The sequence below is a fragment of the Pleurodeles waltl genome, chromosome 4_2, assembly GCF_031143425.1.
Source record: "Pleurodeles waltl isolate 20211129_DDA chromosome 4_2, aPleWal1.hap1.20221129, whole genome shotgun sequence".
Taxonomy (NCBI): Eukaryota; Metazoa; Chordata; class Amphibia; order Caudata; family Salamandridae; genus Pleurodeles; species Pleurodeles waltl.
Genome location: NC_090443.1, coordinates 678,705,038 through 678,721,073, shown reverse-complemented (window position 1 = coordinate 678,721,073; position 16,036 = coordinate 678,705,038). Strand labels below are relative to the sequence as shown.

Below are 16,036 nucleotides of genomic sequence, written 5' to 3'. Positions count from 1 at the left end.
TTTATTATAAAGACTATAAGTAATCATAATACTAAGCATTGGCAATGCCAATAGATCTGGAGCTTGTAATCTAAAGTGCCTCTTCAGTTCTAGATGCATTTGGGCACTCAGTGGACATCATAAATGAGAATTGTCAATCATCCTTGTACTCTAGAATGCATTCATCCTCCTACTGCCTCATTCTTCCTTTAAGGTGGCCACCTTACACATGGTAGTAGTTTCTAGCCCTGGGCTATCATACTACATAATGCATTCTCGGTAGAGTCTTGGTTTGCTCCAATTAAAGAAATTACGTTAACAAATCTGCTAGCAGTGATCTTTGAATGAAATGTTCAGTAATTAAACAGTGTCCATGGTGACATGGAGTGAGGTGGCCATCCTATCATGCATTTCTCCCCTTAGCCATTCACAATAAAACTGACACAGACTCAACAAGCATATGAATGTTAAATTAAAAGAATAAATGTAGGGATAAAAGAGGCTGCCATCTAAACTTGATGTGAATAGGCTTGCAATACAAAAATACAATTAAACAGAACATTAGTCGGTAGACCTCCAGGGGTACAGTACATAGCATAATGCATAATGTTTTACATTTCCAACATAGCTACCATTTTTAGAAGCAATGTGTTGGCTATCTTGGAGCAAAAAACAATGAAAGACTATTCATAATATATTTCCCAGGTGGCCACTCAGTAAACATCGCATTGGCAGCCATCTTTGAATGTTAAAGTATACAGTTTATCACTGTTTTACTGATCCGAGGTGATCAACATAATACTTCTATTCTAAACATGGTGGCAATCTTGGAATGTAATACAATCAAGATGGCAACCCATTTAAGAAAGAGTTGACACAGGTAGCAGCACTCTGCAAATGAAATTAGTTTCAAGCAAGCCACCCGGTAACAGTACAGGGGAATCAGCAAGATGTTCTTAAAAAAAAAAAAAAACAAGGAAAGAAATTAAAAGGGATATATACAAGGGAAAAATGAAAAATAAATTGAGGACAGGTCATCTGCCTAGACACTTAATTATGCTCATTTTGAGGCACAGGTGAACATGTGATCAGGCAAAATGCCATTACTCACAGAGCAATAGAGAAAAAGGCAGAAAAGGACCAACCCATTCCCCCAGGAAGTATGCTATTGTGGGGAGAAGCAGAATGAGAGTAGCACTTGAACAACAGAAGAGTGCTTTCTGTATGCATAACTACACCTGCCAGGCCTTCCTATGATGGTACAGACAGGATGGACACAGTGCAAGTCTTCTTCTACCCCAGGGATTATCGATAAATTAATCAAAACCAAAATATTTTCTTACTACAGGATTATGTGAGATTCACTGTAACAAAATCTTTGCCTACAAGCATTAAAAAGCAGTGCAATATGAATATTATCCTGTTGACTTTAAAATATGGTGTTCACAATACATTAGTCATCAGATCACAGACGTGGTGATCTAATTGTTTGCATGGAGTGTGGTGGTGGTGGCCGTGTGCTCTATAAAGAGTGGGTGAGTTCCCCTTACGGAGTAGATGGTCTCACACATATTGTAGTGTCATGCTTCATCATTTGACCACCTATCCCCACCCGGGTAGGATGATACCACATGGGTGGACTCAACCTCGTTGTTAAAAGAACTCTGAGGGAGTAGTGAAATTAATCTTTCTGGGGATCCAGTTGAGTTAGAATATAAGCTAAAATTACCTAACAAATCACCTGATGTCTCATATTACCTTAATGATGGTGATGCGCTATCCAGAGATTTCCCAAATTACCCAAACAGGCCAATAACATCCTTGGCTTGTCACCATTCCCAACTTAGGCATATCCTTTTGAGTACAATCTTCCTCACAAGGCACCCATCAGGAAACCAGTCAATCAAGTAACAACTATGAATCCAATTACAATCAATTTGCACCACACAAGTTCTTCTTCTTGCAGGAATGAAGTCTTTTTGGTCCTGAGATCTCAGGGAACAGGAGGCAAGCTCTATCCAAGCCCTTAGAGAGGTCTTCTCGGCACAGCCAGCAGTCCTTCACAGAAAGCAGTCAGGTGAGTCCTTTGGGCAGCCAGGCAGTTAGTCTTGGCAGGATGCAGGTTCTGGTTCAGGTTCTCTTCTCCAGGAAGTGTCTTGATGAAGTAGAGTGTCTACTTCAGAGGTGTCTAAGTTGGGATGGTCAGAGTACCTGCTTAAATACCCAAATGTGCCTTTAAAGTGGGGGAGACTTCAAAGAGTGGCTTAGAAGTGCACAAGGTCTCCTTTCAGTTCAATCCTGTCAGCCAGAGTCCCAGTGGGGGGTGTGGCAGTCCTTTGTGTGAGGGCAGGCTACTGTCCTTTGACATTTAAGTGTCAGGCCCTCCACCCTCCCAGCCCAGGAAGACCCATTCAAAATGCAGATGTATGCAAGTAAGGCTGAGCATCCTGTGTTTGGAGTTTGTCTGAGTGAATGCACAAGGGAGCTGTCAACTGAAACCAGCCAGACGTGGATTGTAAGGCACAGAAGGATTTAAGTGCAGAGAAATGCTCACTTTCTAAAAGTGGCATTTCTAAAATAGTAATATTAAGTCCTACTTCACCAGTCAGCAGGATTTTGTATTACCATTCTGGCCATACTAAATATGACCTTCCTACTCCTTTCAGATCATCAGCTGCCACTCAAACAGTATATGAGGGCAGCCCTAATGTTAGCCTATGAAAGGAGCAGGCCTCAAAGCAGTGCAAAAACGAATTTAGGAGTTTTACACTACCAGGACATGTAAACTACATAGGTACACGTCCTGCCTTTTTTCTACACAGCACCCTTCCCTATGGGCTACCTAGGGCCTACCTTAGGGGTGACATATGTAGAAAAAGGGGAGTTTAAGGCTTGGCAAGTACTTTTAAATGACAAGTCGAAGTGGCAGTGAAACTGCACACACAGGCAGGCCTGAGACATGCTTAGGGGGCTACTTATGTGGGTGGCACAACCAGTGCTACAGCCCACTAGCAGCATTTCATTTACAGGCCCTGGGCCCATGTAGTGCACTTGACCAGGGACTTACAAGTAAATTAAATAAGCCAATATCACCATGTTTTAAGGAGAAAGCATATGCACTATAGCACTGGTTAGCAGTGGTAAAGTGTGCAGAGTCCTAAAGTCAGCAAAAATGAGGTCAGAAAAAAAGAGAAGGATTAAGGCAAAAGGTTTGGGGGTGACCCTGCAGAAAAGCCATTTCCAACAGTGACCATGTTTTAAGCAGGGAACACATGTACTTTAGCACAGTTCAGCAGTGGTAACGTGCCCAGAGTCCTAAAGCCAGCAAAAAGAAGTCAGCAACCAGAAAATCAGAAGGCCAAAAAGTCTGGGAACACCACACCAAAAATGCCAGGACTAACAATGCCAATTACTGCAATTAGTGTCCATCAAAAATATAGCTGTATTGAGGCATGGGTTCATTCAGATGACAGGACAAAATATTGTTTTCTTTTTTCAAGCAATAGCAGTGCTTCATGTAAGAACAAAGCATAATGAGTATCATCTAATAACCTTTTCTCTGATTATTTAAGGATTTTGTCCTGGGTTAAGAGAGGGTTGAGGCAGTTTTAGGACTTTGACCTATAGAACCTTAGAAAAGCTGGCTCATAGTTCTTAATGTGTGAAGCGATACAACAATCCTACAATTTCTCTAAAGTAACTATAACTCATGGCCTCCCCATGCACAAAGTTGATATAAATTATGTAATTTCAGATGTCATTAGGGTTGTTATCAATGCAGTAATTTAACAGGCTATGAGTGGTGCAGTATGTGAGGGTACAAGCAGTGCCTGGCGATGGTGCGAGCTATAGTTACTTAAGGAAAAAACAGATTACATTAATTTAACCCTGCTTGCTCTTGTGGTAGGGCTTGGAAAAGACCTGCTCCTTTGCTGCGACAGCAGTGCCGTTCTTGACATAAAATATTTTTAACTGCCTCTCATTGTTAGTAAGGCTAAAGCAGCAGTAGTTGTTCCTTCATTCAAAATGAACAACTATATGACAGCAACACAGTCAATGCTATCATGTATATAGTATCACATCTATGTCCCAGGCCATTCTGGTGAGTTTGTATGTTTAGTCCTAGCAGTCACTTGGTCAATTTGAGCTCTGAGGTATGGCCAGAGTCAGTGGGACCAGCGCCGTTCATCAGCCCTGTTCATCAAAAGACCAAACAAGAATGTGTTTCTAAAATTGGTTCATGTACAGTGGCCATTCTTTCAACAGGAACCATTCAACCATCTTGTGCACGAAAGTTAACAACGTTAATGGTCATTTATACACTGGAGTGCTAGTCATTATGCTCTGAAGTGGTCATGAGGTAAAAAAGTAGTGACTTAAAAAACAAACTTTAAATAAATAACTGACAGTAAAGTTTGCAAACTGATACACAGATAATATATATTTTTACTCGCTGTATTGCTCTCTCGTAAGCCTCTATGCAACAGTTGATCCAGCACCTGGTCTTCTGACGAACAAGACATTCAGGTGTTCAAGCCATGGTTATCATTAATAACAGTGAACCAGGAAACAGTCACTTTGGTGTGATAAAGACATTTGTTTGCTGCTGTTATCCCCCAAACACATTTATGGATGTGATTGGCTACCATGACTTAACACAATGTACCCATTTCACAGAAGAGGATGTGATGTAAACCATGGCTTACCACAATAAGCCTATTTCACAAAAGTGGATGTGACTTAATATCAAGGCATCGCTGTAGCCACAGGATGTAAAAACAGGTTCACCCCTGTAGTTGTTACAAACAGTGCAGCATGTAAGGTAACTGGAGGAAACCTTATATCAATTGTTAAAGGATGGTGTTGATAAAAAATATTTGCTTTATTAAAATCTGCAACTTACTGGCACAACAATTTGGCTTTGAACTCCAGTCCAGAATCTATTGAAACTCTGAACAAAGGTTCCTCTGAAAAGAAAAGAAAAATCTCAATGAATAACTGCACAATATATTAGTCCCTGAATTGAGAACTGGAGTTATATAAATATGAACAACAACTATACCTCTTGCCTAATTATTATATTTATGAATGTATTTTCATTTGTTGAGCTCTAGTACAATTTCTAGTTTGCTTCTGTGTGCTGGAGTTAACAAGATGTAGGGAGAGAAATTAAAAAAATAGGGACATCAAGTAGGCTGTTCCAAGAGCTTGTGGGTCATCATGCGAGGTACAGAAATATCCTTTATTTTGAAGCTTATTTTTTCAATTACAGAGCTGGACCATCTTTATGAAAATCAGTCCATGCCTTGGCATTCCAAATCATTAGGCGATCTGCTATCTGCATGAGGCAAAAATTAATCCTACACACCACTCAGCCTCATTGCATATAGGGGCTGACTTTATAAGCTTATAGGTGGTGCAATATCCAAAAATAGGTTGAGCAACCAAAGGGTGTCAATCAGAGTGAATGATCAAGCATGGAGCTGGAAACTAATGTACTGAGTTGGCTGGGTGGCGATTAGGTATTTACTATACTCAGGAAATTCCAAATGCATGAGCGTGGTATGTATTAGGTGTGGTAAATAACTCAAATGCTGAGTTTTCTTCATGAAATTTGGATGCCTCTGCATTTACCACACATGCTCCTCCAAGGATAATTTGGGAGGTTTGATCTGCTGAAATTTATCTGTGAAAAACTGAAGTGGTCAGAGTTACAGTAATAACCACAAATCTTGGCATTCTAACCCCCAATACAGGCACTACATACCTCATATTTTAAGTTATTTCGAATCATCTTGTTGCAACTGATGTGGCTTCAAATAATTACTGTTTGGTGTACACATACACAAGTAGTTCCTAGGTTGGAAATGTTTCCATAAGATATTGTGCTTAGTCATTTTCCAGTTCCCCTTAAAATGATAAGCTATTCTTCAAAAAATAGGGTACAACAGTCATTATCACAGTGGTATCCCAGAGGAAGTAACATTATGTTTCCTACTGCACTTGAAATCGAAACTAACATACTGCATTGGTAAACATTTTTGGGTTAGTCTTTCACTGAAAACAATGATGTTATCCTGAAAATAGATTTTTTTTTTTTATTTTTTTTTTATGGAAATATTTATCTTACAAACATCTTTGATAGTAGGGTACCTAATTCAATAGGGAAGTCGAATTCTGAAATGCAACGAAAAGCAATCAGGTTTTGAACTCTGACCCAGGACCTCGTTCATCAGTAAAGCGAGATGTTTAAATTCTAAATGCCACTCACCACCATTACCTCCAAGCAAAGGTTTTAATCAGCTGCACCGAGTCTATAAACGTATGCATAGGCATTATGCAGATTGGACCAACAAATTTCACCTAAATCTTTAGAAAAGTCAAGCCTAGCGAGTAAGAGAATGCCATTAGAATCTGCATCTTCACCATTTTTTAGGTCTGGCAATTGAGACAGCTTTATATGTCTCAGCAGATTATTGTAATCTAACAAGATTCTTGCATACTACACACTTATAGAAGGGCTTTTGGTCAGCAGGCTTCATCCATAGGTGAGTTGAATTGTCACTGTCTTTACTGTAGTGCACATTGTTCAAATCAACTTAAAAATAGTTCCTTTTCCTTTGGTGATAAAGCTCTTATACAGTGCGTTTTGTCGTTTTATATTTGCAAAAATGGCTATTTATTTTGCTTGCCATTCAGATGCCCAGTTAGATTGTGGTATTTATTTTTGAATTTTCTCTTATAACATATGTGAGTGACAAAATGGCATTTTAGCTGTCTCCTTTTGAAAGCTCTTTTTGGGTGACAATTACTTCTTGCTGCCTTTACAAAAAATCTTCGTAAAGTGCATGGCACAATTGAAAGGTTTCCTTTTATTAAACCTTCACTAATAAAATACACACATCAGTGTTTTTCTTTTTTTTATTTGCAATTTTAAAGTATTCATATTGTGGCTGAATATGGATGACAGTCTGTTTTCCCTTTGTTTTTTATTATTCATGTATAATGTGCTTGAAATTATATAAAAAAAAAAAATTGCACCACAATGCTAAGGGCTGTCCAATTGTCTTTGTCCAATTGTCTTTGCCAAGGCTATTTTGCTTTCTGTTTCCCCTGTTTGGACCTTGGCGAGAACCTGGCCAACCAAAACCAAAGGTAAAGACATATGTTGCCCTTTAGCCACTTTTCAGTCTATGTGTGAGAAAAGATAAAGAACTTGAAATAGGCTATCAAGGAATTTGCTGTCTGCAGTTGGGGTTACATAACGTTTTGATACCACCCCATACATTGCATTGACACAATGCTAGATATAAATGCACAGTGTATTGCATTTTCCAAATGAACCAATATCAGATATGCTGCGTTACATAAATTCTATTTTGCTCAATATACCTAAAGATTGTATTTCATACCGCCTGATGTACCAAAAGGTTTTACCCAGTCTCCGTTTGCGTTAAAATTTATTAATACATAAGGGCTTGAGTATGCCTGCATTAAAAATAGGAAAACTAGGTGCTCAATTAGATTTTGGAAGGGAAGGTACTCCACTGCAATGGCAGCTACGTACACTGTCTGCCAAAATCTAGGTCTGCCCGCCTTATTTAGAAACGGGGTTATGTCAATAGCTGAAAACTGCATTATTGCCATAATAGAAAAATCCCATGGTGAGGGAGGCATTGCTCTTTTTTTTTTTCAAAAACAAAATCTCACTTTGGGCTTTTGTTTACAATTTTTTTTTTTTTTTTTTTAACTTCATGTTGAAGGAGCTGTACTTCAAACTTACAATCCAGTGATAGGAACCGCTGTGATGGTGCTTCCTGCATGTGTCAGATGCTTGCTGATTCGGCGTCATCGCAAAATTTGTCAGACAGGGACTCCGTAAGGACGACAGAATACTTTACTCCATTGCCCTGATGATGTATAAACCAGTCTGGCAAACACTAAATAGGGCTAGGTGTGCTGTCATTTCCAATGGGAATGTATGTTTTACTTTAAATGGACATTCACCCCTGATTTTAGTGTGTTCATTCAAAACTAAATGTTAAGCAAACATAACCAGACAAAAGTTACTATATTCTATTTTCCATCCCATTCGTGATAATACAAGCAGACTCCACTACCAACAAAAATATTTATGTTATCAAATCTATATTAGTTTAGATTTCTTTACTTACTATGAGTTCTGGTTGCAGTTGTCATCTATTGCTTTAATAAAGGGACATGAAGCTGTGAATTGATCTTAGGTAAATTATATTCAATCAAACAAAGAATACCTAAACTGAACATATCCAGAGCCAGAAGGTGCAGTCCAGGTTATGTTGACAGTTGATTTTGGCGCACGACTAGTGTGGCTTACTGCAGTGCTCTGTAATTGAGGAAACAGAAACAAGTTATCAACAGAAATCAAAAATTGCCCTTAGTCATGTATTTATAAAAATTCACTAATACCTTTTTTTAGCACTTTTTAGAGATGGGGAATAGGAGGAGTCCTTGAGAGCTTTATGACCTCAGCTGAGAGCAAAGCACTTTTAAGATCACATAGTGTTCGATGGGACAGAAGCATCTCCATAAATAATGGGGCTGCAGACCCACCAAACTAAACATTCCTGCATGTCATTTAGAGGTGGGATGACAACAGAGCTGCCTCTGTGGCTATAAACCATTGACCCAGAAGTCCATCTTCTTTAGATCCCCTTTGCCAGGGTGGTGGCAGACACGCATTATTTAGGGCAGCTGAACAATCATGCATTATTTCTGCTGCGTCTGCCGTTCAAGGACTGGTCAGCCTAGACAGGAAAAAAAAAAAAAAAAAAGCTTGCCCTGAAGTGCAAGGAGAAACTGCCCTGTGCATTATGACTATCACGTTTCGCTTTTTCCCCAAACAAATTCCCCAAAAAACATGGCACTCACACAGCCGTTCCTAGAGTACATCCGCTGTACTGACAGATGTGCTGTAGGCACAGAGACGCCACAGAGCAGACAAATGCCTCTAGACCTGCTGGTCCGTTGGTCCATCTACGAAAGTCAAGACTAGTCCCTTTACCCTTGACCCTTTTAACCCCTTCGCTGCCAGGCCTTTTACCCCTCAGGTGCCAAGCCTTTTTTTTGGCTATTTGGGGCAGTTCACGTGGTGTCTAGTGGTTTCTGCCCCCCCGCCCTGAAAGCAGATCGGCTTATTTATATTAGGCGGATCTGTCCCCGGGGGGGCAGAAATGGCCTAAAACAACTTGACCCCCCAGGTAGCGACCCTTGCCTAAGGGGTCGCTCCCAACACATAAAAGAAGAAAAAAAATGTATCCCTGGTGTCTAGCAGTTTTCTGCCCCCCCTGAGGCAGATCGGCTGAAATGGCCTAAAATTAATTTGGCCCCCTGGGAAGCGGCCCTTGCCCAAGGGGCTGTTCCCCTCATTTTACATTATCCCAAAAAATTCCCTCATGTCTAGTGGGCATTTCTGCTGCCCGATCGCATCGTGATCGGGCAGCAGAAATGCTTGCAGAGACATGAAAGGAAAGGCCTTTCCTTTCATGCCTCTGCCGGCCCCCTCCTCCCGAGTGGAAGAGAAATGCTTTTGCATTTCTGTTCCACATCGTGCTGGAAGCATGCTCCCAGCACGATGGGAGGTGACCTCATCAGACGTCACTGGGGTGGTGGGGGGGGGGGGGGTTTGTAAGGGGAAGAGATTCCCCTTCCAGCCCTTACCTGGGGGGGGGGACTGCGGCCCTCGGGGGGAGCGCTAGCGCTTCCCCTGAGGGCCGGTACACGGATGTAATGGTTACATCCGTTACCCCTGAGAGGAGCCACCGCAGACGTAACCATTATGACCATGTGGTACAAGGGGTTAAACAAAATATTCTATGGAAGTTATTGGAGGGATACTTGTAATGCATGCTCTTTGTACTATGCCTGCATTGGACTGAGCAATGTCATATTTCAGGATAAGCACGAACCATGCAAATTATTTGCTTTTAAATGTATTTATGTGAATTCATGTTTTGTAAATAAGCTGAAAATATGGCTTAGATGATGGCATTCAGTGCCTACTTTGATTCAGTGCTCCCCACCCGCACTCATTTTTGGGGACAGACACGTATTTTTCCTCCTCAGACATTGGCGGAGAGCAAGAAGGGGGGAACATTAAAAAAATGGAAAGACAGAGGCAGAGAAAGACGGAAAGTCTGTCACAAAATTGATAGTTGATTTAAGAGGCATGAGGTGAATTCAAGGCTACACAGCCATGGTATTCAGCGCACCAACATTCAATGGCATCTGGCATAGTATCTGAGCAGACCTTTGGTCAAAGGCACTCTTCTTTTTTAAAATTAAGCACTGATGGTCTTTCAAACTAATGTTGGACTCCACCGAAGTAAAATATACAGGAAACATCCCGAGCTGTATTATACAAAGTGCCCCAGGCATCTGCACCCACTGTGCGTTTTGGTATTACAGAATGGGCCACAGATGCTTGTGTGCCCCTTTCTGTAATGCAGATAGCGCTGGCGCACATATAGTGCCAGTGCTATCACCACAGGGTGTTCCCTCATTTGCATGGGTGCATGCCCCCATGCAAATGAGGGACTCCCTTTGCCTCTTTGTGCCTGCGCTGTATTAAAGACACAAGCACAGAAATAAAGAAGCTGTCTGGAGGCACACTGACAGTGCACCACCTATAAGGTGGTGCACTGTCAGTGGTCTCCCCTATGACTCCCCTTGCAGGCATGTGCAGTCACTCACTACACGCACCTGCAAGGGGACCTTAAAAGGGCAGGCAGGTTACTACCTACACAGGTAAATACAGAGCGGTTGCTTTAAAGCCGCTCTGTTTTTCACTTGAATGTGCTGTCACAGGGCAGCATGAGTTTTCGGCTGCCCTGGGGGCAGTGCATTCAATGTACTTTCTCTGTTTGCACTCAGCGCACCTGTTTTAAGGTTTCAGGTGTGTGCAAGATCACACAATTTTTCATATCACAAAATTAACACAAAAACTCTAATATCCAAGTATGCAATAACTGCTAAAACTGAACCTATTTTATTCAACATTGGTGTGAAGAAAGTGATTGATTGTACATGTAAACTGTGACCACCCACAAATGCACAGTTTGGATGATTAGCTTTTCTGAGATAGTTAATGCTGATTCTTTAGTGACAAGTGAAAGAAGGAACATAAAATGAAAAAATGTTCTTCAGTAGACAAAAAAAAAAAAACACTTAGAGATAAGCTTAGCTAAACATACATGTCTACAAAGAGATCTAGTGAAGTGAGGAAGGCGACTGGAAGAAGAAAACTGTGTAAGCCTTTTTGTTACAACATCTTCAATTTTAAAGATCACAGGCTTTGCAACCACAATTTGCATGTTGGAATGTTCAAAAGGCCCAAGTTTGACATTACCATCTGCCTCAGACAACACACTTCGCAACTGAGATATAGTAGGAAGAGAATTGAAAGTGCCATTCTCTTCCTGCTGCTCAACTGCAATTGAATATGGTAATGCTTTGCATCCACAATTGTGGTGGCAACATATTGATCTGATACTGACCCACGGAAGGGGTTGACATCCCATTCACAAATGATTCCATACAACAGCTTCCAACTAGTGACTCCAACTTTGTACATTAAGCAATTGACGTATATGCAGAAGTGACAATAAAGCATATCACATTTTTTGACTATATTTGTACACTTGTACATTCTAAAATCTAGGAGACAACTATCTTAGGAAATGCGTGGAAAGAAAGTACTGTAGCAAATTAAGGTGCATTTCCAAAAAGAAGTGACACTATTTTCACTGATTGAGTACCGCAAGTCTAATCTTTCCCCCAAGAAAACCCTTTATTTATCCATATGTTTTGAACTCAACACTGCAAGCAACTGGAGTGCACATGGAGAACAAGTTGAGATACCACAGATAAAGTAATCTTCAAATCAGCCCTAAGACGCTACCACAAGCAGATATGGAATGCCAAGTGCACAGCTCCTGCAGATTGCATTGATGCCAGAACTAACAGCAGCAAGGAAATCTTCACCATCAAAGATTTCACTGTGTCCTCTGCCACCGCTGGCAACAACACCCCTTCCCAAGACCTTTGCAACAAGCTCTTGGAATTATTCTGTAACAAAATCACCTCTATATATAGCAACTTCAGTCCTCAAATAGATCCAGTCACTGTCACAACTCAACTTATCACAGCTGATCAACAAACCCTGACCTTGTGGCCTGCCATTATGCCATCAAATTCACTACTACCACAAAGATCACTGTCTCATGGGCTCCATCTGACCCACAGCCAAAAACCTTCAAAGGACTACTACCTATCAGCCAGCACTACTACCCATTCTCAATGACTCCAACTCAGCCAGAATTGTAAATACCTGGGAATATGCCACCGTCACATCCTTGCTCAAAAAAAACATGCGCTGACCCAGCCAAGCTTTCCAATTACAGACCAAACTCCCTCCTACCATACCCAGCTAAGGTCTTAAAGAAGCTAGTCAACCAATGCCTTACCAACCACCTTAGTGACCACCATCTCCTTAAAGCTTTGCAGTCCATATTCAGGCCCAACCACAGTACAGAAACAACACTCATTTCCGCCACATAATCCATGACAGAGGAGATTGTGCAGCTTTCATTCTCCTGGATCTTTCTCCAGTGTGTGACACAGTCTCACAACCTATCATCATCAGGCGCAAGCAAGCAATTGGCACCCAAGGACCTGCACTCTCCTGGATCTGCTTTTTCCTAACAGACAGAACATAAGCAGTCAGTCTGGCACCTTTATTCCTCTGAAGCCCATAAACTCATTAGCGGGGTCACTCTAGGATCATCATTCAGCACCACCCTCTTCAGTGCATACATAAGCCATCTGGCCAACAACATACATATACACATCATCAACAGATGACACCCAACTCATGTTCTGCCTCTTGGACAACACCTCCAACACAACAAACAAGTTGATTAATGGATGAATGTACTCTCTCTTAAGCTCAACACTGAAATGTAGACTCCAACTGGTGGCCTGCTGAACTAAGACCCACACCCAGAACTCATGCCAGGAACCTGGAAATAACCATTGACAGCAAACTGGACATGAGAGTACAAGTCAACAGGATCACTTCATCTTGCTTCCATACCATGAAGATGCTGAGAAAGATCTTCAAATGGCACTCAAACAACACTAGAAAAACTGTCACTCACACGCTATTGAACAGCAAGTTGGACTACGGGAACACCCGCTGCACGGGGCTCACAAAGCAATTCCCTAGAGGACTACAAACCATTCAGCACTTGGCAGCTAGACTCATCCTCCCACACAGAACTCCGATCACCCCACACCTTAGGGAACTTCACTGGCTCCCGAAACACACAGGTGCTCAAGTCAAATGTATCATGTGCACATTTAAGCCTGTACACAACTCAGGTCCCACCTATCTGAATAGTCGCATCTTCCTCCAGCAATAACCCAACCACCCAGAAAATTCCACTCCACAATACTTCTATTCGCACATATTCCATGCATACTGGTCAGCTCTCCCCTGCGGCTGCATCGCTCTCTCCTTTTTGCCTTCTCTTTCCTGCCTTCTCCTCCTATCCCCTCGTTTTTTTTTCGGACTTTCTCCTTTTTGCCTCATTTCTACTGCTTTATCATCTTCTTACCCATTTTCTGAGTGCTTTCTTCTTCTTATTGCCTTCCTTTTACTGCTTTCCCCCTCCCCCTGTTGTGAGTGCCTTGTCCTGCTTTTTGACTCGTCATCACGGTTCATCCTGTTCTCCCCATTGCTGTTCCTGCCTGCCACCAGTGTTCCTGCCTCCCGACTAGCTCCACCTACTGCTTCACAGCACCCCTCCCTCCTCCCAGGATCTACCTAATTGAGGCCGCAGAGCAGCAGTACAGCAGGCACTCTACAGGTGCACCAAAGCCAAGCCCGTCTGCTCCCATCCATGCCTGGACCACACCCAGCACCAGGACCCCTGGGGTTTCCATCCCACGAAGATACTCCGCCGCTGACCTCTGAACCTTGGACCCCAGACATACCAACCACTGCTGCCGCACATCCCCACATACCACCAGAGAACCATTGTCCTGCCCACACTGCCGCCTCACTTTCAGCACCTAAGCAACCAATGGCACCAGCACACCGCTAACAAGGCTTCACCAGACACATCGCCTGAAACCACCATGATACAACTTCAGTGCATCCTACTCTTCCACATCCACTTGGTAAACACGCCACTGAGGTCTGGGACACGATCTCCTCCCTCACCCCAGATGTCATTTCCTCACAGAAACCGGACTAAACCCCGCCTCTGCACCAGACATCACCACCATCATCCCCAAAGGTTACAAGATAACACACCAGGACTGAAGCAACAAGCATGGAGGTGGAATTGCCATCATCTGCAGGGACACCATCCACTGCATGACAACCCCTGATAACCAGTAACCGACCTTCTCAACTCCACACAGATGGAAAATAATATTCAGATGCACCCTTGCCTACAGACCACCAGGACCATGCTCCAGCTTCTGCAACGCCATCCAGGAACTCACTGTCCCACAAGCATTCATCTCAGAGTACTACATATTCCTAGGGGACCTCAACTTCCACCTCGATGACTCAGGTGGCACCAACTCCACTGAACTCCAGGAAAGATTGAGCAACAACAGCCTCAACCAGCTCGTCACTGACTCTACCCACATTGCAGGACACACGCACAACCCCATCTTCACTTCCAGCAACAGAGTAAGGTACATCCACACTGCTCACCTGGTCCGACCACCACAGCGTACACTTCACCATCTCAAGACCCACCTACCCTGGCACAGTGCCCCCGAGGTCCATACAAAGAAACTGGAAAAAGGTATCAGAAAACCAGTGAGACAAAACTGTACACTCCTACCTCCCAGACTCTACACACGACTGAGTAAGCTGCAAACAGATTCTCCCTCTGGATCACAGAACGTGCCACACCAGCGCCCCTGCCAAGACAACTAAGGCAAAAAAAAAAAAAAGCTGGTTCACCGAGGAACTGCACTCCACCAAATGCAAGTGCTGGCAACTTGAAATTAAGTGGCACATCAAAGACAGCGCACACCAAACCAAAGAACTCTTCACCATTGTGAAGGAGTTCACCAATCCCATAGCCACGAGAACGACATTACTCCCTCCGAGGGTCTGTGCAACAACCTTGTGGACTTCTTCCATGACAACACTGCAGCCATTTACAGAAACATCAAACTACAACCGTCTGCTGCAGACAGCATCAAATACCTCACACTTACAAACATGTACCCCAAACACCTTCTCACCCACTGAAAACTCCTCATCATGCAAGACACTCCATCATGATCTCAGTGCACTTGGGAGCACCCACAGACTCTTGCCCCCACCATGTCCTCAACCTCAGAAGCAAAACAATCAGCAATGAGCTCAGGAAGGTCCTGAATACCTCCATCTCTACAGCCTCCTTCCCAGGACAGCACCGAGACAGCCCAGAGATAGCCTTGATAACAGCCACAAATTACATCAGAGCCCTCCCAGAGCATGGGGAAAGAGCAGCCTTCATCCTTCTGGACGCATTTGACCCCGTCTCCCAACACATCCTGATCAACAGACTCCACCACATCCAAGGAAACATCCTCAAATGGTTCACCTCATACCTCACCGGCAAAACCCAAAGGATCAGTCTCCCACGTTCACCTCAAAGCCCAAACAGATCATCTGTGGAGTCCTCCAAGGATCATTCCTCAGCCCGACCCTCTTCAACACCTATATGACCTCCCTCACAAATCACATTGACTCAACATCATCTTTTATGACAACAACACACAGCTCATCCTCTCACTGTCTGAAGATCCCTCCACCACAAAACTAACTTTCAGAGAAGCATGATGAATGCGGTAGACTGGATGATGGACAACTGTCTCAAACTAAACATTGAAAAGGCAGAAGTCATCATCTTTGGGAACAACACCTTGCCATGGACGGCCATATGGTGGCCCGCACAGCTCAGCCCCTCCCCCCCCCTGCCATTACAGACCATGCCCACAACCCTGG

General features: G+C 42.9%; 1 protein-coding gene across 2 annotated transcripts in view; it reads right to left on the bottom strand.

Moving 5' to 3' along the window:
* The window catches only part of LOC138293180 (putative ferric-chelate reductase 1), a 240,455-nt gene that overhangs the window by 164,999 nt on the left and 59,420 nt on the right, over positions 1-16,036 (bottom strand). For both annotated transcript variants that reach the window (XM_069232257.1, XM_069232258.1), the window contains exons 4-5: positions 8,253-8,344; positions 4,883-4,946 (exon numbers count right to left, since the gene is read on the bottom strand). In XM_069232257.1, coding sequence (XP_069088358.1) covers positions 4,883-4,946; positions 8,253-8,344 — 156 coding nt within the window. The remainder of the gene's footprint in view (positions 1-4,882; positions 4,947-8,252; positions 8,345-16,036) is intronic.